Here is a 23,219-nt window from a genome sequence, read left to right as displayed (position 1 = left end):
CTATTTTCAGGAAAGTTGGAGATATAAAATTTGTCCTTTTTTTGTATGTTACCAACAAAACCCAGGAAGAGATAGAAAGAGAAACTCCACTTAAAATAATTACAGAATGTATAAAATACTTGAGATTCTATCTGCCAGGACACACAGAAACTAAAAAAATACAACAACAGAACATTCTTTATAGGAAGACAGACCAAAATAATTCAATATTAATTATTATATTGGCTGAGCCAATATAACAAAAATGATAATACAACCTAAAGTAATTTACTTGTTCAGAGCCAAACCAATCAAACTACCAAAGGAGTACATTATAGAGCTAGAAAAAAATATAAAATTCATCTGAAGGAACAAAAGGTCAAGAATCTCAAGGGAAATAATGAAAAAAAAATGGGAGGATGGGGGCCTGCAGTTCCAGATCTCAAACCAAACTACAAAGCAGTAATAATGAAAAAAAATTTGGTACTGATTAAGAAATATGGTTGACCAGGGGAAAAGATTCGGTATGCAACATATGGAAATAAATGAACACAATAGATTACTATTTGATAAAAAGACAAACTACTAGTGTAAGAAATCACTATTTGACCAAAAACTCTGGGGAGAATTTGAAATCAGTTCAACAGAAACAAGGTATAGACCAACATGTCATACCTTCTACCAAAAAAATGGATCCAATTGGAGAAATGATTTGGGGTGGGGAGGGGATGGTGGTGATGGTAGTAGATTTTAAACTAGTTAGAGGCACAAGAAAGGGAAGGCCTTTTAGATTTTTGGACAGGAAAAGTTCATGACTAAAAAAGGGACAGAGAGGATCATAAAAGATACAATCAACAATTTTAATTACATAAAATTTAAAAATCCTGACAAAATTTCAACCAAAGCAGCTAAAGTTACATGGGAAAATTAACTTGGGAGATAAGTACAGCAAGTCTGTCCAATGAAGTTCTCATTCTAAGATATGTAAGTAGTTGATACAAATTTCTAAAAAATCATTCGTCAATTGATAAATGGTCAGAGGATATGAACAGATGTTTTTCTAAAGATGCCCAAGTTCTCTACAGCCAAATGAATAAAACAAAGCTTCAAATCACTAATACTTAGAGAAATGCAAATTACAGCAACCAAGGGATCCAGTTGGCACTCATCAGATAGGCAAACATGACAAACAAGGAAAATGACAGATAGTGGAGGGGCCTGCCCGTGGAGCTGTGACCTGGGCCAGCCATTGTAGAGAGGATTCTGGAACGATGCCCCAAATCTATCACACTGTGCTTAGCCTTTGACTTGGCAATACTACTACTAGGTCTGTCTCCAAGAGATCAAAGAAAGAAAAGGACCTATAAGTGCAACAAAATTTATAGCATTTTTTTTTTTTGTGATAGCAAAGAACTGGAAACTGAGAAGGTACCCATCAATTAGGGAATGGCTGAACAAGTTGCAGAATGACGACATGGCATTTGTTCATGAAATACTATTGTCTTTTAAGAAATGAAGAAGGGGCCAGTTTCAGAGAAAATTGAGAAGACTCAGATGAATTGATGCAGTGAGGTGAGGAAACCAGAAGAACAATGTATATACAAAAACAGTAATACTGTAAAAGACTAACAACTCTGAAAGACTGAAGAACTCTGATCGATGCAACACAACCACAATTCTAGAGGATGAAAGATACTATCCACTTCCTTACACAGAGGTGACAGACTAAGGGCATGGATAAAGTCATATTTTTTGGACTTGGCCAATGTGAAAATTTGTTCTGCTTAACTATCATACTTGTTACAAAATTTTCTTTTTCTTTTTTAATTGAGGAAGTAGGAGGAAAAGTTTTAGTTAACTGAAAAAAAGGAAAGGAATGGAAGAACAGCACCCACATATCTGTACCAATCTAGAAATCATAAAAGTATAGCTGCCTGTTAAGAAAAGATCTTCATAGGCTAGAGCCCAGGGCTGAAGGTAGCAACAGGAAATGAAATAAGGATAAATGCTAAGTCTCAAACTTGGGTTCAAAAACTCTACTTCACAAATTAAGGGAGAAAGCTGAAGGAGGCATATTAGAAAGAAGTTTGTTTGGTGAACTGCAAGCTCATGGTCAATGAACAGTGTGCTACAGCAGTCTAAAACCTTCCTGTGATTCTGGGGTACATTAAGAGAAGTGCAGCTTCCCAGAATAAGAAGGTAACATCTCCTCTCTATGCTGGCCTGGTCAAAGAACACTGGGAGTATGAGGATCAGTTCTGGGTCCCAGCCAAAGAAAGACTAAGACAAAGTGTAGGCTGTCCTAGAGGCCAACCAGAATGGTGACGAGTCAGAGGCATTCAAAGTGTGAGGGAATTCCCTTCGTCAGAGGCCTTTAAAGGACAGAATGACCATTTCTCCAACATACTGCAGTGAGGACTCTTGTAGATCTGGCCTGGACCAAATGCGGATGAAGATCTGCAAACTCTGAGATCCTAGGACACTGTTTGTGATATTCTCTTGTGCTATTTTATCAGCTGATACTGAAACTTTCCCCGTTCCATCTCTAACTCAGCTGCTAGGGCCATGTTCCCCTCCCTATAGACCTTAGGAATACCTGACAGAAGGGATAATTTGATGGCAGCACCCCTTCTCTTCCCCACCTGCCAACTCAGTCAGCAACCTGCACTTTCAGCACCCCACCATTCTCTGGGAGTAATCATGAGACTTGGAGAAAGTTAAAAGTGGGTCTTCCTCAGGAAAATGGTGGAAAATTCTGCTATCTCCTCTATGTTCCAATGAAGGTCTCAATCAGGATTTGGTTTCTTGAAATGAAGGCTTGGTTTTTATCTAAAACAAGCAATCCTTAAATATAAAATGTTATGATTCTAAGTAAGAGGGGGTGTAAATGGTAACTAATACAGAGCACTTACCATTAAAAGCTCCACAATGATGACAAGTGTTTTTTTTCTTGCATTTGTCAGAGATTTTCTTTTTGAGACCTCTTTTCTGTAGATAAGTGAGACCAGGCCTTTTTAGGTAATCTAAAAATTGTTTCCTTTCCTCCTGGGACAGCATAATGTGGCAGCAAGTTTTACAGATCATCTTCAAAAAATTAAATATTAAATTATTAAATTTATTGTTTTAGGAATATTAATTAAATTATTAAAAATTAAAATAAATTAAAAATTAACATTTATTTAAAGAAAAATGTATTTTCAACAAAGATAATATTATCTTTATATAATAATTTCTATCAAATCATATTAGTATAAAACAAAAATATGTAATACATAGTTCAAAACTTATCTAATCATCCTCTTGAGGAAATACTTTTTCATTCTAGAATACTTCTAGAATTTAGATCCCAGAGACCTTTGCCACAGAAAATAATGTTCATCAATTCACCTGCAGAACACCTATGACAGCTTTGAAATATCCCACATGAAAACATGGCAACTCCAAGTCAATGTATCCATAATGTCCCAAACATTCTGCTAAATTCTTCCCACAGGTTTCACAAGGACGATCCTTCTCACTTGTACCCTTTGAATAAAAGCAGATACACATGAACCAATGGTGACGAGTAAAAAATAAATATGGTACAGATCTCACGTCAGTTGATGTTTTAATCAAACACACCCATTTTCCTTTTCCAATCCTGGCTGGATATTCCCACACTCCATCCTCCCTTGCCCAAGGGAACCCAGAATCTCTGCTCTGCCCCTTAGACCTACTCCTCCCTCTTCAGTGAGGCAGGCTGGTTCCCTCAGGCTCCACAGCCCATGAGGCAGATACCCCCTTGACCTTAAGGACTCCTGGGCCCTGCCATTTGCCTTTTGTCATACCATTACCTTCCAAACTTTTCTTTTTGAGTTGTCTTTTCTTATTAGAATGTGAACTCTTTAAGAACAGAGATTGACTTCTTTCTATGCATGCAGAGAAAGTGCTTGGAATACAGGATACAGGATTTAATAAATACTTTTTCATTCACTCAATTCATGTATTCAGTGCTATGCTAGGTGTTATGAGAGACACAGTACGCACCAGCAAGAACAAGCACAGAATATCAAAATATTATTCACATTTACTTAGTGCTTGGAACTGTGCAAAGCCTAAAGGAAACATGATTTCTAATCATTCACAGCCCAAGGTCTTTGATGTCTGCTCTAGCTCTATTTAACGGGAGTTATGGAGATGATGGTAGTCAGTCACATGGTGATATCTTCACCTCAGTCTGTATGAGCATAAGTTTACGTACAATTTCTACATTTTTGCACTGTGATGGCCCCATGGGGATCTTGAGGGTCCTCCTGCATATTAAGTAAAATTGGTGTATGTGGGATTTGGAGATGAAGAAAAGGAGGGAGAACTGCTGTTTGAGAAAGTCTGATTTTTATCTCAGAGAGGAAAAGGAAGGAAGCATGCTCAGGAAAATCAGCAATGGTGGTCACTGAATCTCAGACGGAGGTTCATTTAGGACTTAGAGATCATCAGTCAACAAGAACAGCTCCAAAATGAGCTCAAATTTAAAATATGATGAGGGGAAGTTTACGCTGATAGGAACAGGTGGTAGGGACATAATATAGCACAATTTCAAAAAGGGAATCCATCAAAGGTTGAAGGAGAGCAGTTAGCTGAGACAAACCAATAAGGTCTTATTAATGAACCGGTGGGACCAACACTCCAACTGTGAAGCAAGGTGATGGGAAATTCCCAGAGGATGGTCTGACAGTGGAGTTCTCAACCACAAACTGAAAGGACAGAAGTTCACATCACAACTGTCACTCTCAGAAGGGACACTGAACACTGACCATTTTTCACAAGCAAATTCAGTCTCAGAGGACAAGCAAGGGTACATGTGTGTATATGCATGTGTTTGCATGTGCGCTCACAGCAGCACTTGCGTTTGAGAGTGCTGAGGAGAAGGGGGTGAGAGTATCTTACCATCCTATGATCCAGAACTCCATAAAGCAAGGGAGAGTGGTGATTGTCCTGACTGTACAAGTTCTTACTAACAACCTGGATGTGAGCCTGCTGGCGCATTTCTTCAGGTGACTTCATTCCAAAACAGATGTGGCTTCTAAAGTAGAAAGGAGGTGAGAAATTCTATTAGTTGCCAAAAAAACCTAACCATGTTTTGTTGGGATTGAACATTCAAATTCCCTTGGGTTCAGAAGATTTTTTTTAAAAAGTGAAATGACAATTATATTTTCAATGTGATAGACACTAGTAAAAACACATTCCTACATAATTCTCTCACAAGAGACAAATGTTACTCAAAAATGCTCCTTGATCAAGGCAACTGACTTCAATGTTGTTAAAGCAAGCCCCAGTGAATCCTTGGAAACGGATATGTTTGTCTATAAACAGCAAGATGATGAGACTTTATGAAAACCTTAGTTCAATACTACAATCTACAACAGTTCATGATGCTGGCAGCTGTCTTACTGAACAAACAAACAACGTTTCCTAATACCTTAGATCATGTTAATCATCTTGATCATGAAAGCAGATTCCCACAAACATTTAGCCCTGAGGGCCAGGTGCCAAGAGCTGCGCTCAAGCTGTGAGATGGGCTAATGAGCGGATCTTTCCTCTGATGCAGGTCCGAGGCCCCAGCATTTACCATTCATTCCCTGCCTCCCGGTTCTGGGTTCCAGTAGTCACGGCAGGACCTTCTAGTGCCTTGCCGGCCCTGCCTTCACGCCTCCCCACCTTCAGTTCCTCCAGGATGGAGGAGCTAAGGCGCTCCCCCTGCTCCCCAGTCTTGGCTATCTCCACGGCATCTCTCCTGAGCTCTTACATGCTAACCCCTATGTGGCTTAGCGGTGTAGACACGGACCACCTGCTCCTAAACCGTAAGGTTCCGGGAGCCGGAACCTGTCCTGGGATCAAAGGGTCAGAAGATCTGGAGGCAGCCTGGGAAAGCATCCAACTGCCCCTCATTTCACAGCCCCAGCCCTGGCTCCCCCCGGCTTTTCACCCTCCTACCCCGGTGCCCAGCGCGGGGCCTTAAATACATCAGGCGCTCAAGAGATGCCCCTCCGTCCCCGGGGCTCAGCCTCCGACAACGAAGTCACTCACAAGCATGTAGGAAGCGTCCGCTGGGTCTGAGGCTCTGGGCCGGCCCGGCCTCCCTTACCCTCCCCCCTCACCGGGACCTCACCCGCTCGTTATTTTCCAGGGCCCCTCTTTTGTCTCCCGATGCACCCCGGACACACTTGGCGCTTAATAAATGCTCGCTGACTTGCCTGTTTCTCACCCCAACTCTGGGCCCCCGGCTCCCCCGTGTTCTGTCCTGGGTATTCCAGGCACCTGAAGCCAGGCTCAGCAGTGCGGACGCGGAAACACCACCGGCCTTTCCCGGGGCGCTTCACAAGTACGCGTCCCAGGATCCGCCCACCACGGCAGGCGCCTGATAAATGCAGATCGCGCCCGTATTACCCGCGAGCCCATTTGACAGTCGAGGAAACTGAGGCACAGGGCAGTGAGTCTCTGCAGCCAGGGCGGGTCTGGGGCCGGATTCGAACTCAGGTTTTCCATCTCGTCACCATTACCCCCCCTCAGCGGACCGGACCACAGTTCCAGGGCCAAGGGGGAGGGCCGAGTGATAACACGCCCCCGCCAGGGAGCGCTTCCTCCGGGCCTCAGTTTTCCCAGTCTGTCCAATGGGCACGAAGCTACCCCCCCGGCCGTCTGGCTCGCTGGGGATGCGGGAGGAAAGCGATTCACAGCCCCGAAAGCGCCACAGCAAACGGGGCGCCCCCGCCCCCCCTCCCGTGACCTCTGATCCCCCGTCTCCTCACATTTTCTTGGCCACATCGGTCTCGCGGAACTGTTCCTTCACCATGGTGGCGGCTGCTTCTGGAGGCTCCTGGGGCCGCGGCCCGGGACGCTGAGAGAAGGCGGGTCGGGTACACGCGGGGACGGGCTCGGCCTCCCTCTCGCCGCCGCAGCCGCCGCAGACCCAACTCGGCTTCCGTAGCGATAGCCCGACGGCCACTTCCTGTTCCGGCTTCCGGACAAGAGGAGAGGCGCTGGAGCGGGGCGCACCGCAGTCGCTCTCCACCGCCCCCTGGGTGCGCTCCCGGGAAGTGCAGTCACAGCGCTGGAAAACCTCTCCGCCGGCTCCTCCTGCGGCAGCAGGTGGAAGAGGGAGACCGCGCTAAGAGGGGCCAGAGCCTGGAAGTGGAGGCCAGCCAGGCCAACCCAGGCCAGGAGACGCTGATCAAACGCCTGCCGTGTGCCGGGCCCTGTGCTCAGGCTGAGGACACAACTGATAAAGATGGAAGCCACTGCCCGCGGGGAGCTTACACGTGTGATGGAGCAGGGGAGCGCAGGCGGACCTGGAGGGGCCTCTGGCGGGGAACCGAAGCCCGGCCATCGCTGGTGCGAGCTCGGACACGCAGACATCAGGGGCAGGATGGGCACATGTGACCCCGGGAGGTCACGGGAGACCGCCACGTGTGCCAGGAACGAATCAATGAATACAGAAATGGGTCGTTATTAAGCACCACCTGTATGCAAAGCCCTGGGCGACCCCAGACCGGGGAGATTCCAGTCCCTGCTCTTGGAGGGGGAGAGGGCGGGGAATGGGCGGGGAGAGGGGGAGGGGAGGGGGCGGGGAGGGGCGGGGAGAGGGGGAGGGGAGGGGCGGGGGGAGGGGGAGGGGAGGGGCGGGGAGAGGGGGAGGGGAGGGGGCGGGGAGGGGCGGGGGGAGGGGAAGGGGAGGGGGCGGGGAGAGGGGGAGGGGCGGGGGCGGGGAGGGGCGGGGGCGGGGGAGGGGAGGGGCGGGGGGAGGGGACGGGGAGGGGCGGGGAGAGGGGGAGGGAATGAATGGAGGACCCCTTCCCCGAGAGTTTCCTCCCCCCAGGATGTCTCCGAGGGCTGGTCCGGGAGCAGGACCGACGGTGCGGAGGGCTCCTGTGCCTGCGGGTGGCCCTTGGTTAGATGTCACTTCGGAGGGTCAGTGGTCCAGACCCACGCTCGTGCGGCTGCTTTCGCAGGGAGGATTTGAACTCGTCTCCCGCTTAATTCATCCTAAGAAAGGGAAAATGGGAAAGATCGAAAAGTCCCTGGGGAAGACTCTTGAAGTGAAGGAACAGAAACTGTAGAATAACAGAATCTCGACCTGCTAGGGAATAATAAAAATAAACAAAAATCTGGGAAAATATAAAAATAATTCAGAAGAAAATACAAAAAGCAAACATGATTTGTGTGTATGGCAATGATACATATATACAATATATAATATATTTTATTTATGTAAATATGTTGTATATATGTAAATATAAGATAACATATGTAAAATGCTTTGTAAATCTTAACGTACCATATATAAATATTAGGTATTACATCTTTCCAAAGTCAATAACTTCCCCCTCCTTGGAGGTAACTGGATTTGGAATCAAGTCCTCCTGATCTTGTTTGTTTGTTTGTTTGTTTAACAAACTGTAAATAACAGAAGTTTGCCCTTTCAAATATTCGTTTGTGTATTTGATGGCCACTGATAATGCCTGGCCCTCCACAAGGCTAAATAAATGCTTTCAACTAATCTAATCTGTATATTAATTTTACAAAGTACTTTATCTTTGCTGTGGTAGTAATAGATATTATGCCATTTCCCAGATAACAGGCTCAACAAGGCTGATTAAACATTTTGCACCTTATCTCTTTGATGGTTGTGGACCAAACAATTTACTAACTGATTGATCATGTTGATAAAACAGATTAGAGAGGAGATTTGTTGGTAGCCTGTAGCAACCCAGGAAAAGGCTGAGGTGGGATTCAGACCTAGATTTTCCAAATGCCAAGTCCCAACCCTCTTTCCACCATATCTTTGTCTTCCTGTGGCATATTATTGTCTGGAATATGTTTTTAAGAAGACAAAAAACATGAAGACCAAACTCCATTAGGATAAATCAGGATTCAGGGAGGCTAGAATCTGAATTAGAAGGAAAAACCTTCATTAGCATCTACATCGTGCAAATGAAGGGTTTCTGGATAGCTTTTCAACTAATGTCTTGATTGTCTGAGTCCCAGAGAGGTTCATGAGGGAATGTGTGATGGTTCATGTACAACCAACTAGGAAAGATTTACAAAGTGAATTTTAAAGGATTTTAAAGACCCTCTTTTTGGTTAGCTTGTTATTGTTTCTTAAACTATCCCTTCTCACCCCAGGTCTATGTTAGTTTTGAGGACAGAATCATGGCTAGAGTGATGGTCACCCACCTGTGCTGAACGGAGGGAGCAAGGTAACCAAGAGGAGAGAGGTCAGAACTGGGAGCTGTTACATATAATTGAATTCAGTTCAATTTATTCAATAAAGATAGGTCTGGAGATGTAAGATCAAAAAATGAAACAGTTTCTACCCTCAAAGAGTTAACACAACCCAATCCAATCCAATCAAAATTTATTAAGGGCTGCTCTGTGCCAGGTACTGTACTAAGCACTGTGAATACAAAAAGAGGCAAAGGACAGTCCTTGTTCTCAAGGAGTGTAATGTGTTTCTAACTACACTGAGTTGTAATGGGAACATAGATAAGTAATGTGGACCTGAAAGTTTGGTTAAAGAAAAGGCAACAGACTAAATGCATGCTTTTTTTATTCCTTTAAGCTAACCATACATGATCATGGAGCCAGAAATGAAAATTTCTGACTGCTCAGTACAAGAATGGTCAGGCTTAAATACATTTTACCATGAGAAAGGAACTCTTAGCTGAACAGATTCTAAATTTAGTGAGACAAGACAATTAACAAAGCAGTGTCAGTTGGAATTTATGATCCCAGGATGTGTAAATAGCATATATCTCTGTGACACAAGATAAGGAGAAAAATCCCACCACTCTGGTTGTAGGCATCCTATCATAAGCAGGTCTTTGAATTTGCTGATATAGGAAAAGGTATTTTTAACAGAGTTGACAAAGCTTCAGTGAAATTGTGACCCAGGATATCTGTGGTTTTTTGCCATTAACATGCCATAGGAAATGGAAAACATCCCATTATTTAAGATAGTGTGGTCTCCTAAGGAATGCTAAGTCAGCCCCATCTGGCTTTGTTGACATAGGAAGAGGTATTCTCTGAGTTTACTTCAGAGAACAATGAGACTGTTAGGTCCAGGCTTTTCTTAATTCAAGCTCTGGTTCTTATTAAAGTCCAAAAATTTATATTAAATGATTATCAGTAAATACAAAGTAATTTTAAGAGAGTGGTCCCAGAGTTCTTCAATCTTTCTAAGCCTCAGTTTCCTTATCTGTAAAATGGGGAAAATAATCCTCACAAGTTTTTTTTAAGTAAAAGAACTATGAAATGTGACCTATGATGAAGAATCAATAATAATAACATTTATATAGTGTTTTTGTATTTAAAAATCACCTTACATTATATCATTTGAGTCTCACATCAATTCAGAGGAAATATGATTTCTATTTTACAGATGAGGAAACTGAAGGTCAGAGAGGTCCATGTTTCCCCTGTGTGTGTTGTCCCACTAGGATGAGGATCCTTGAGGGCATCGACTGTCTTAATAAATGTCCTCAGTAAACATTCTAATTATGCTTGTTATTTTATTTTTCCTAGGCCTTGATTTCCTAATCAGTAAAAGTAAAAGGGGGGGGTGCATAATAATAATAAGAGTAATTAGCATTTATATAAGTGCTTTAAGGTTTGCAAAGTACATTACAAATGATCTCATTTGATCCCTGAGGTAGATGCTGTTATTCCCATTTTACAGATGAGGAAATTGAGACAGACAGAAGTTAAGTGACTTGCCCACAGCCATTGAAGTGCTCTATCTGAGGGGGTGCTTGGGTACATGTGCTTGGACCCCAATTTTAAAATCATGTCTCTCCAAAATCACATTTCTCCCTAGCTTCAAAACACTATCCCTGGCAGTGTCTCCCTAGCCGAAAGACAGCCTGCCCTAGGTCTCTCTTCCTGATACAGGAGCCAGCTGAACCTATAGAATTTATTAGTTTGACTCAGCTGTGAACTGGCTGAACTGGCTGTGTACTGGGTCATAAAGATATTTACTACTCACTTACCAATCATATGTGTCCTAGACTTAGATATATGTATACTACCTTACATTTATCTTGTCTAACAAGACATTGATGAGAGCAGCCTGATTGGTCTGACCATTAATTGATTTAGTGACCATTCAGGCGTAAAACCACACCTCCACCAGCCCTTGGGCTATTTCCCAATGAACTCTGGGTAAAATACCTGTTTAGTGGATACTAAAAGTGCACATTCCTTTAAGAACTAACCACTTCTCAACCACTCCCTAATCCCACCCTGAATCATCTACTTAATATATTTGGCACATGTCTTACTATAGAATATGCTATATAAACTTCAGCTGTACCCCTCTAAGGTTGCAGGTTCCCTAAGAACTCTTGCTCTCTGAAAAGTGTAATAAATCTTTATCACCTTGACTTCAAGAATGCTCAAGTCAGAGAATTCATTCCAGGAGACCTGCTCCTGTACTCTGGCATTTGGAGGGGGGGGGGTGTGTCTTACCCCCCTCCCCCTTTCCAACCCTCATCATATCCAGCACATCATCTCACACCATCTCTAATCACGTTGATATTCATGGGGGCAAAACAAAGCACAAATGTTGGTCTAAGTAATTCCTAAACTGCTCTAAATCTTGCAATCCTAATGGCTCTAATGGACTACTACTGGATTAGAGTCAGAAGACTAGAGTTCAAGTTTCAAGTCTGCTACTTACTACCTTAGGCAAATTAAGTTACCTCTCTGGGTCCTGTATCTCACAACTCCATTCACCCATGTTACCAGCAACTCCCACTTCTTAGGACTATTTGGAGGAAAGTGCATTGTAAACCTCAAAATGCCATATAAAAAAGCAAGAAAAATAAAGTGAAAAAAGTATGTTTCAATCTGTACTCAGAGTTCATCATTAGTTCTTTCTCTGGAGGTGGATAACATTTTTCATCATGGCTCCTTTGGAACTGTCTGGGATCATCATACTGATCAGAGTAGCTACTTCTTTCACAATTGATTATTGTTACAATATTTCTGTTACTGTGACCAGTGTTCTCCTGGTTCTGCTCATTTTACTTTGTATCAGTTCATATAAGTCTTCCCAGGTTTATCTGAAACCATCCTGTTCATCTTTTCTTGCTGCACAGTAGTATTCCATCAAAATCACATACCACAACTTGTTCAACTATTCCTCTGTTGATGGGCATCCCCTCAATTTCAGTTCTTTGCTACTACAAAAAGAGTTGCTATAAGTATTTTTGTGCATCCTTTTCCTTTTTCTACAGTGTCTGTTTCAAACCTTTTTTGGTCCCCTTTTCTTTAGGTACCAATTTCATCAATTCCAACTCCACCCTCATTCCTCCATATTCATGTTGCCTTCTATGTTTCATTTTACTTTGTTTTTTAATGAACAAGAATTTATTTTCTCCTTTTAATTTAAAAGAAAAAAGAGAAAAATCCTTATAACAAATATGTACAGTTAAGCAAAACAAATTCCCATATTGTCTATATCTATGTAAGGCTCCTGCTGTTTTAAAATTTGATTTACACATCTAAAACAGAACTAATTATCTTCCTCTAAAAACAGAACTGAACCTTCTGTTCTTTTTCTGTTGAAACCAACTTTTTCTGTTGAATGCACTACCATTCTTCTAGTTACTGAAGTCTTCTATCTCATTCATTCTTGACTCTTCTCTCTCCTGTATCCTACCTATCCAATGAGTGGCCAAGACATTCCTTCCACCTTCATGTCACCTTTAGCATCCATACCCCTCTATTCACTCTGATGGTCTCCATTTCAGTTCAGGACCTCTTCACCTATTGAAATAGACTCCTAATTGGCCTTTCTCTCTCAAGTTTCTCTCCTTTCCAATCCATCCTCCACACAAAGCTGCCAAAGTGATATTCCCAAAGCCCAGTTCTGAACATGCCATTTCTCTGCTCAGTAAACAAATGGCTTCCTATTACTTCCAGGATCAAATGAGAATTTCTCTGACATTCTCATGCTTTGCTCCCTTCCACACCCTTTAAAATACAGCTACAGTAGCTTACTTGAACACTTCATTTCCCATCTCTGTGTCTTTGCATTGGCTGTATCCCATGCCTGGGGCAGCTAGGTGGTGCAGTGGCTAGAGCACCAGTGAAGGAGTCAGGAGGACCTGAGCTCAAATCTCACCTCAGACACTTGACACTCACTAGCTGTGAGACCTTGGGCAAGTCACTTAACCCCAATTGCCTCATCCTGGGTCATCTCCAGTCATCCTGATGAATATCAGGCCACTGGATTCAGATGGCTCTGGAGGAGAAGTGAGACTGGTGACCTGCACGGCCCTCCCTCACTCAAAATAAATGCCATGCCTGGAATGCTCTCTCCCTTTCACTCTGTGTCTTAGTCTTCCTGAGCCAAGAACCATCTTGAATTCCCCCTCTGTTGAAGTCTTGCCCTGGCCCCCCCAGCTGCTTTCTGAAATTACCTATCATCTCTTATATAAATAAATATTGGATGTAGCCAGTTATTTTCCTTTCTTTGAATTCCTGGGATATATACATATACATATATATCACACACATACACACATATATACATATATGTATATATGTACATATATATATATAGCACAGTGTCTGGCACGTAGCAACCTTTTTCTTAAAATAATAAACTCAATAAATGCTTTTTGACTTTTGAATGACTGGCATAGACTCCCTCCTACCTTTTCAGACTCATTGTACATTAGTCCCTCTCTACCTGTAGTTTTATTTAAACTGGACTTTGTGCATTGCTGGAGGGATTTCTTCATCTGGGAGTGCCCTATCTTATGCACATCAATCCCCAGTTCAGTCCCTATTCATCATGTAAAGGACCCACAAATAATACAAATATGCATGAGCTGGAGAAGGTCACGTGGTTAGGTACAAAGAAACCTGGGCTCATGGAGATAAAGGAGGCGTAGCTTTGGCATTTTCAGTCAGGCTATGTCCTGGGCAGCTTCGGCACCTGGGACCGTCGCCTTCCTGTGACTCCATAAAGGTAGGAAGTGTTTCCTTAGCTTGGCCACAGAACCAGAAAGGAAGGTGCCCTTACTGGGGTTCAAGAAAGGAGATGGAGGGAGACCTTTGGTCTTTTTCAATCAGGCAATCTTCACGGTAGCTCCCAAAGTCTAAGGCCCTCCCCTTCCGCTGGGGTCCTTGGGCAAGCTCTGATATGATTGGCTCTTGCCTGTCGCGGCCCTTTTCCTCTCCTGCTGCAAGAGGAGCCGGTCGCCACCATGGTGAGTCTTCCTGGGTTCTAGACGCCATCCGTCTCGCATCTGCGCCATCCTTCGGCTCGGATCTCGACTCTTCTCTCAGCCCGTCTCCTGGAGGCCTCTTGTCCGCTCCGATGTTGAAACTAGCCGGGAACCGCGCTCCACGAGCGGCGAGTTGTGGGCAGAAGGGGCACGGGGCCGGGCTGGGCTGGTTTGGGGCCTCGGGAGCGGGAGGGGGAGGGATGGGCGGGCAAGGGAGGCTGGGGCTGCGGCCTAGTCTGTGGACGGTTCCCTGCCGCCTTGCTGATCCTTCGTTGTCTAAACTACCAAATAGAAACGAGTCGGTTCTAATGAGAGAGGGACCCCCCCGTCCCCCCGCGGGTGCCGGGGCCTGGCGTGGCCCTAATTCCGAGCTGCTTTGACCCTAAACGCTTTAATGGGAAGCCCGCAGTGGATTGACGCGTGTCGTGTCCAGGTGTTCTGGGCACTGACTGTTCCGTCATTAGATTTCCCCTCTTTTTCTAAATTGCGAGATAACGTGCAGGGCCTCGTTTCCCTCTGCTTCCTGTGGTTGTAGAAAGGGATTAAGTTGTAGGGAAAACGTAGAGAATCTTCCTCAGCCACGGGAGGTGGTGGTCCCCAGCCCGAGGCTGTTAAAAGGTTTGGTGTACAATCCCAGGTAGGGTTTTTTGGTTTTTTTTAAAATTTTTTTACCCCAAATGAGGAAATGCAGGATGAGGGAGGTTTGTCCCAAGTTAGGGATTTACCAGAATCACAGAATTTAAAAGTTGGAAGGCACCCCAGGAGACACAGGAGCTCAAACCGACTTGAAGTGAAATAAATTCTTATTTCGTTATGCTGTTTATTATAACTCTTCTTAGACTGTAAACATTTTTCACTTTTGTATCCCTAGTGCCTAGCATAGAGCCACGGAGGTAAGTTACCCTAAGCCACGTATTCTGGTGGCTAGACATTTTGCACTTATTTTAAATTGTGCTGCTGTTTAGAATAGCATTTGGGAGTCAATGTCTAGAAATCTGACTAAACCAGACTACTTTGATTTGGTTCTGCTACTGTACTGATTTTAGGGGATTTTTCTCCTTTTTGTCAATTTTTACTATCTTTTTTTTTAATGTTACATTTTCTTCTGCATATCCCTCTTTCTCTCCTTCCTAGACAGCTGGCCCTTGTAAAAGAATGAAAAAAACCTGACAGATTAATGACTTAGGATGATACTGAATTTGATAGATTTCCCCAGAATCTTAAATGTCATCATGAAGCACTATTGCAAAGGCCCTGTGTGGAAAGTAGGACCCAAGATGATATGGCAGCTTGAATTAAACTCTTGAGATGGACCACACAGAAGTAGCTTTCCTGATGATGCCTTTGTAACGATACTTTTAAGACAGTTTCCATTTAGAATAAGAACTTAAACTGTAGTATGAATGGAAAATGCTGTGGGCTGGGCCCCATGACCAAAATCTGATTGAGTTATTTTAGTTTGGTCTGTGATTTTGCTGTTTGGAAACGAGCAGTGGGGAATCTGACTATGTCCATGTAGATCTTACCTTATAGTTAGTCCTAGGGAGTTGTCTGAAACCCTGAGAGGCTAGCTGACTTAATCTGCATTACATAGCTAGTGTGTATGTGTGTCAGGCTGCATTTGAACTCAGGTCTTCTTGACTTTGAAACCATCTTTATTACACTAGACTGCCTTCCTTAATTTTTCTTCATTTCTTTTACATTTGCAGAATGACACAGTAACCATCAGAACCAGGAAGTTCATGACAAACAGACTTCTTCAGCGTAAACAGATGGTAAGATCAGTCAGGTTTACTTTTTAAACCTTAATTTCTTATGCTGTGCTTTATTAAAGGAATACAAAATAATAAATGCACTGCACTTTTTTTAGGTTATAGATGTTCTTCATCCTGGAAAGGCCACAGTGCCCAAGACTGAAATTCGAGAAAAACTAGCAAAGATGTACAAGACAACTCCAGACGTCATTTTTGTCTTTGGATTCAGAACCCATTTTGGTGGTGGCAAAACAACAGGCTTTGGCATGATTTATGATTCTCTTGACTATGCAAAGAAAAATGAACCAAAGCACAGACTTGCAAGGGTAGGTACCTTGTAATTGATTATTAATGTAATGGAGCAGCACATAAAAATTTGAAGTACATAAAGAAAGGGCCTTTCTGGTAAAGGCAATCCCATTCTATCTTGTCTTCTGCAGTAGATTGTCCCTTCTGTCATCTCTGATTACTACTTGCAAATCTTCTATTTCTCCCTGTCTATTGGCTGCTTCTTTTATGCCCACAAATATGCCTATTTCTCCCCTACCCTCACAACCCCCCCACCCACCTTTGACCCATCTTACTATCTTCCTATACTTTCCCTTCTTGTGGCTGAACTTGAGAAGGCTGTCCACAGTTATAATCAGCGCTTCTTCCTTTCCTCTCACTTTCAGTCCTATAGGCTGGCTCTCCACAGCTTTTCAACTGAAACTGTTCTGTTCAAAGTTCTTTTCTCCCAGCTGCATTTTCACTCATCTCCTGTGCCTGGAATTCCTCATTTGTGTCTTCTGGTCTTGATGTCTCACTCAATTAAAATCCTGCCTTCTGCAAGAAGCCCCTTAATGCCAATGTCTAAGGTTGCCTCTTTACCCTCTGCATGTTTTGTGTGCATATAGTTTTCATGTTGTCTTTCCCCTCTGCTGGGTTGCAGAGGCAAGGCCTGCCTTTTCACAGTACCTGGATTACTGCTTTTTGACTTGAGTCCGATCCTCTCAGAATTTTGCCAGTCAGTAGATATTATGAAGATACTCTTGAGTTGAATGAAATGGTAGATGGTGAAATGAGAATAGGTTTAGTCTCTCAAGGTAGATGATGAGGTTTTCAAGCAAAATTTCATGCCTTTGCATAGAATGCTGGGATTATGTTTCCCTTTTGCTTCCAGGGTTGTCAGCTCCTTTCTGGTTTTAATGGAATGACTGACTTACAGGATGTTCGTACATTCCTTCCACAAAGAATGGAATCAATGCACTAGAGTGTTCAAGGCCCAGTGGGCCTGGGGCTGGACCCTAGCTGTGGGTGGGATGGGATCAGAGCACCTTTAAGGAGCTTGGTGTCCACTAGTAGATAGGGAGGAGTATTGGCATTATTGGACAGCATGTTCATTTGAGTATTTAATCTTTCCCCCATTTAGCATGGCTTGTATGAGAAGAAAAAGACATCAAGAAAGCAGCGAAAGGAACGCAAGAACAGAATGAAGAAAGTCAGGGGTACTGCAAAGGCAAATGTTGGTGCTGGCAAAAAGGTAGAGTATTGAGGGAAGAACCTCAATGTAAATAAATGCAGTATAAAATTGATTTTATAGAAGGGAAGGGCTTTTCATTGAATAACCTTTCTTAATGTTTTTCCCCTACTTTTTCTGGATAACAGAAGGTAATATTTTTAAGAAGCTATACAGTAGAATGCTTTTTGGTAGTTTAGCTTTGCCACTTTATAACTTGGTAGTTTGGGTTCTGCGTTGGTTCATTTATACTGATCCTAGCTTCTGGAAATTGGAATGGAAAAGCCTCCTTTCGTTTAGGTTCTGTTCATTCATCATCATGGGCAGGCAGCACATGTTCTCTAGGACTTAATCAGGTCTTTAAAACTGCTGCCTACCCAAGGAACAATATATTTGAATCAGCGTGATGCATACCTCCCTAGTGGGCTGGAGAAGTAGTTCTTGTATTAAGTTTGCTGTGTTACTTTCCAGCTCCCCATGAATCATGTCTCTTGCTGATAGCTTTATAAAATGTTGTGCTAAGCAGTTTAGAGTCTGAATGACATTAAGATGGTGGGTTGTTAAATGGTTAAACAAGTTCTTCTGCCACATTTAGTCGTAACCTTTTCTTTTGCCTTTCTTCCATACTTTCTTGGATTTCTTGTTCATCAGAAATGAAGTGTCTAGCAGGTACTGAGTTTGAACACAGCGTGATGATTGTAGAGACTGCATCACACTCACATTTTGTTTCTGCTTTGCATGTCTGCTTTGGACTTTGGTATGGTATTCTGTAGTACAGAATATCATGCTTTAGAACAAGGACAGTTAAAGACCAAAGAAGTGGAAACTGATTAGCTTCGTTTCTGAAATGCATGTTATGTTGTGGATTACCCATAGGGGTGGTGTCTCAGAATAAGAAAGTTGTTTACCTTGCAGTTGGGAAAATGTGTCCAGGAAAAAAATGGCCATTTAATTATTTGTAAAAGTTTTAAGTGATCCACCACAAAGGAAATGTACAGTGACCATTTTGTGCTAGTTGCTTTCCAAACGGAAACTTGTTTTTTTGCATTAACACCAGTCTCTCATCTTTTTTTAGTTAATTTCTAGTGTCTTGTGAAAAGAACTATAGTAGATAAGTTTTTTTTAGTTGATCAGAAATGTTCTGACTCCAATATAAATTGGAGTTTAACCAATATTTTTTGCAGCCTTGGGCATTGATAAAATTAAAAATCCTGTGATTATTTTCTTAGTGACACCACTAAGAATAAGCATTTTGAATGATTGGTTCTCAGTGTGTCATTTGCTTCTTCAAAACTTTCAAAAGTTGGCCCAGCAGGGTCCAGGAATGAAAAAAGATTGTCACAATTTATCTTTGAGATGAGATTGAAAGATATTTAACACATTGATTTCTTTTTCCCATTCAGATTTCTAGCTTTCGAGTCTTAATTGCTGATATTTTGTCAGAGAGTACATAATGTTAAGTGATAGCCTCTATGTGTGCTGTCAGTGTCATATTGTCCATTTGTCTGAAAAGTCATAATGATCAATTCTAAGATCAGGTACAATTAGTAATGTTAACAGTTCTATGGGAACTTAGCATAAAAGACTGTTGGAAGCACCTATATCAATTGTTCTTTTCAGCCAATTGTCAAAAGTAGTTGCAAGTTTTAGCTTCAGCTAAATTCTGTTTTTCTGTTTTCTTCCTTTAAGTATGTCAGTTAAAATCCTTTGAAAGAAAATTGATTGCATGAAAATTTAAACTTAACTCCAAGTGCAGTTCCATAATTTATCATGCTGGTCCTTGAGTCAGTTTATATAGTTGATCATAGAAGGTTGTTTTGAGTACTTGGACTTGGTTTATCTACACCACGAGTGGATTTAGTAGTCTGGTTTGTCACAGTACCTAGGTATAATGAATGAGCTTTTAATTTTGAGATTACCAGTCACTAGTCACCCTGTTTTCTTTGAATCCAGTAGTGATTGGGACTATCTTCCCACAAGTGGTAAGATTAAAATCACTGTCTAGAAATAAGTACTTAACTGACTTGAGTGCTACTCTGTGAAAAGCTAAAGAAAACTGTGAGGTATTTGATTGCATGCACTTACATGCATTTTACCTTTGAAGTTTGAAAGTAACTATTAATGACACTTTTCTTTCCTTTATCTTTCTCCCTCCTGCTGCCACTGATTCAGTGAGCTGGAGATTTCATAACAGGTAGTGTAATTCAAGATTTTTGTTTAGATGAGTAGTCTTTTTAGTTACTGATATACCAGTTTAGAGAAGCATGTACATTAGGAAGTAGATGTAGAAATGTTCTATAAAGAGCCCTGATAGCATCTTAATATCCAAAACTAAACCTTTAATAGTAGTCGGAACTTACTAAAATTAACATTCATTTAACTCTTGTTTTACTGTTATATTGTACATTGACCAAAATAACCAGGTTTTTGATTTACTAATAATGCTTTCCTTTTTTTTAATTTATTTTTTAGTTTCACTTCCATAAGATTTTAAGTTCTAAATTTTCTCCCCCTCCCCTTGCACAAGATGGTGTGCAATCTGATATAGGCTCTACATATGCATAATACATGTTTTTGCATGGATATTTGATTTGTTAATTGCCAACTTAGAATCTTAGTAACTGACTTAAGTATATTTTATTTTTTATTTACAGAAGGAATAAAAGGCACTATGGATCTTGTTTATCTGTGAAGATAATTTTTCATCAGAGCATAAATAAACTGTAAAAACTTCAAAAGTCTTCAGTGGATTTTGTATATAAAAAACTTTGAAATTAAGTAGAATCTGGGGTGGTAGTTAGGTGATGCAGTGAACAGCATTGGGCTTGGAATTAGCAGGACTTAATTTCCTGAGTTCATATCTGTCCTCATGCCAGGCCTAGAGGCCTGAGGGCTACCCGAGTCTTACCTTACCTGTCCCAGGTCTTCGGTTGGCCAAACTGGATAAACGTATGAGAGAAGAGACTTTCCGGAGTCGAACAAGGGTTAGGCTTTATTCAGGGTCCTGGTTACATGTGCAGGGGGAGCTCTTCCTTAGGAGGGAGAGAGAAATCTCCCAAGGAGGCAAAGATCTTACAGTAAGAGATTGGAAGCAGAAGTGGAAGTGGGGAGAGAGGGGGAGGGGAGAGCGGAGAGCGAAGAGAGGAAAAATGGAGCCTTCTGTCCTGTCAGGGCCCCTCCGCGCTAAGAGCGCCTTCAGGCTTTCCTGACCCTAATTAAGCTCTCCGGCCGTGTAGTTTGCACCTGAATACCGTGCCTGTTAGATAACAATAGGTGTGCCCAGATCCGGGACAGTCTCGAGGGCGGGGATGCTCCTCCCATCACGTTTCTCCCGGGAAGAGGCGGAAATACACGAGATAGCTCGGTCTCACTCCTCGATTCCCTTGTGTTTCATGGGGGGCTTCATGAGAACTCTAAGATTTAGAAGTTCCCACCTTTACCTGCCTGAGACTGTCCACATGGAATTGAGCTTCCATCCCCAACATCCTCAGACACTTAGTAGCTATGTGACTCTGGGCAATCCACTTAATTCTGTTGGCCTCAGTTTCCTCATCTGTAAGATGAGCTGGAGAAGGAAATGGCAAACCCCATTCCAGTATCTTAGCCAAGAAACCCCCCCCCCCCACAAAGCGGTGATGAAGAGTTGGACACAATTGAAATGACTCAGCAACAAGGCAGAATCTGTTAACTATTGAACACAAATTTTGATATACTAACAAATATATGTGTGTGTATATATATCAACTCAACTATTGACTTTTGGAATATCTCATGAATTGATTTAGAAGGTGCTCCCCTACCCTCTCCATATTCAGCAAGTGACATGTCTATAAAAGTAGTCATTACTTTTGGTTTATGTCTAGAATGGTGTATTTTTAGAGATAAAACAATTGATATCAGCTATTAGAATACTAAAACCAGTGATTTTTTTCAGTTTGTTCTCACAAGATGGTAGTACAATACTAATGTTTAATTGCATTTTTATTGATCAAGGACTTACCGTGTCCCAAGCACCAGAGATACAAATGTAAACTAAGCATTTTAAGTGCCTCCTAGCTACCAGGAGTTTCAACTACAAAGTCTCATAATAAAGAGCTTACGTTCTAATGGAGACAAAACACACATGACTGATCATCAGGGGAGAGAATCACTGTGGTCCAGAAAATTATAGGGATGATGAATGGTACTGTTAAGGAGAAGAGATGGGATCATATCCCATTCCGAGAACATGACAGTTGATAAGATAGTTGTAAAACTGAAGGAGTAAGGAAAAGGGAAGGTGGTTTAGCAGGTGGCTGAAGGAGGAGGGAGTGAAGGTAGGAAACTGCATATTGTGTGGGTGTCCTGAAATGGTCTAGAAGGGGGCCCAGATAGGGAAGCAGGTATGCTGCAGGTGGTTGGCAATTGCAAATACCTCTGTAAGTAGCAGGAGGGACATTTTCTTTTAACTTGAGCTAAGCATGATCTGGGGAGAAAATACTGTTTTTTAGTGCTATTGTTAACATCATGTTTGCTCATTGATTTTTTTTTCTCAGAACCTAGTTTTCCTGCCTTTGAAATAGGTACTTAATTGTGAATTTCTATTCTAGCCTAATTTTTAATTGGGAAAACATCTAATTTATTTGAACATCCGTTGGCTTTTCAAGTCTTCTAAATAATAGTCTTTCCCTAGCTTCCTTTACAGTGTGGTAGAAATTTATAATATATTAGCCTAAGTTAGGTATAATTGGGACAGATCTTTTATTATAAAGAAGTGTTTAGCCATTTGTAATACTCACTGAATATGTTATGTGCTTAGATTCTTTAAAGGGAAGAAGTTAACAATACTTGGTCCCTACCCTGTGGTGGGGGCAGTGTAAACAGTGGATGGTCAGAAAATATAAGTGGCTGCTGTGTGCTGTGTGTAAATAACATAAAACTGATTAAAAGATAAAAATAGTACTTGCCCTTAAGAAGCTTATATTTTATGAGGGCCATATTTCAGAGGTTACATTGTGTTTAGTATTCTGCTTTTTGTTTTCAAAATACATAAGGAATCTTGTGTTGTAAAATGATTTAGCTTTATGGAAAATTTTCTTGTATGGAAACAAGTTTTCCTCCTCTAAAAATTATCTTCATCAATCACAGCATCCTTATTTTAAGCTTGGATTTCCCTATGACTTGAGATAAAATAGTTTGCACAAAATAAGGAAGGTCTTTTGGGATCTTGGGTTCTGGCTCCATCTAATAAAACTACCATCCTGTGAGAAAAATGCTTACAAGATCGTAAGATTCGATTTCAAGGTCTTCTAGTATCATCTGGTAATGAAATAGTGTTGCCCAAAGTCACATGTGGCATTCCAGCATTCTTTATTGTCACAGTTTAATTGAGATGTTTGTTGAGGTTGATGAGGAGCAGATCTTTAAGTATTCTTGACTATTTCTTTAAAATGCTGTTACTCTTCCCTTTCTTCCTCTCTTGTCTTCCTCCATTAGAATGTAAAATTCTGGAAGATAGGGGATATCATGCTTCTATGTTTTTCCAACAGTGTTTAATACCTAGTCCTTCGTAAATATGTTGACTTAAAAAAAAGCACATAAAGACGTTTGATAATTTTGGCTTACAAAACAAGAAACTACCATGAGTTTGCCAGAGTTGAGACTGAAACTTTAAAAAATTCACTGGAGGATACAAATTTATAAATATTACAAGAAAGAAAAATAGGGTCGGGCAAT

The 23,219-nt window shown here is 41.8% G+C and overlaps 2 protein-coding genes across 8 annotated transcripts in view; one reads left to right on the top strand and one right to left on the bottom strand.

Annotated features, from left to right (window-relative positions):
- POLR3A (RNA polymerase III subunit A) overlaps positions 1-7,084 on the bottom strand; it is a 49,510-nt gene extending 42,426 nt beyond the window's left edge. Inside the window, exons 1-4 of one of the 2 annotated variants that reach the window (XM_072628066.1) lie at positions 6,768-7,084; positions 4,906-5,041; positions 3,367-3,504; positions 2,892-3,063 (exon numbers count right to left, since the gene is read on the bottom strand). In XM_072628066.1, coding sequence (XP_072484167.1) covers positions 2,892-3,063; positions 3,367-3,504; positions 4,906-5,041; positions 6,768-6,811 — 490 coding nt within the window. In that variant the 5' untranslated portion in view covers positions 6,812-7,084. The remainder of the gene's footprint in view (positions 1-2,891; positions 3,064-3,366; positions 3,505-4,905; positions 5,042-6,767) is intronic. The other variant, XM_072628067.1, reaches the window with a different exon arrangement.
- Positions 7,085-13,867: 6,783 nt separating this feature from the next.
- RPS24 (ribosomal protein S24) lies at positions 13,868-20,242 on the top strand. Of its 6 annotated transcripts, XM_072628062.1 has the most exons (7): positions 14,016-14,380; positions 15,962-16,027; positions 16,123-16,332; positions 17,418-17,528; positions 18,156-18,173; positions 19,677-19,698; positions 20,159-20,242. In XM_072628062.1, exons 1-5 carry the CDS (start codon positions 14,168-14,170, stop codon positions 18,159-18,161), a joined length of 606 nt encoding a protein of 201 aa, XP_072484163.1. In that variant the 5' UTR covers positions 14,016-14,167; the 3' UTR covers positions 18,162-18,173; positions 19,677-19,698; positions 20,159-20,242. The 6 variants fall into 6 exon arrangements, with proteins under 6 accessions (XP_072484164.1, XP_072484163.1, XP_072484162.1 ...); XM_072628063.1 differs by lacking the exon at positions 18,156-18,173 and having other exon boundaries at positions 13,868-14,380; XM_072628065.1 differs by lacking the exon at positions 18,156-18,173 and having other exon boundaries at positions 14,019-14,234.
- Positions 20,243-23,219: the final 2,977 nt, after the last annotated feature.

The sequence above is a fragment of the Notamacropus eugenii genome, chromosome 1, assembly GCF_028372415.1.
Source record: "Notamacropus eugenii isolate mMacEug1 chromosome 1, mMacEug1.pri_v2, whole genome shotgun sequence".
Taxonomy (NCBI): domain Eukaryota; kingdom Metazoa; phylum Chordata; class Mammalia; order Diprotodontia; family Macropodidae; genus Notamacropus; species Notamacropus eugenii.
This window is presented reverse-complemented; position numbering and strand designations above follow the sequence as displayed.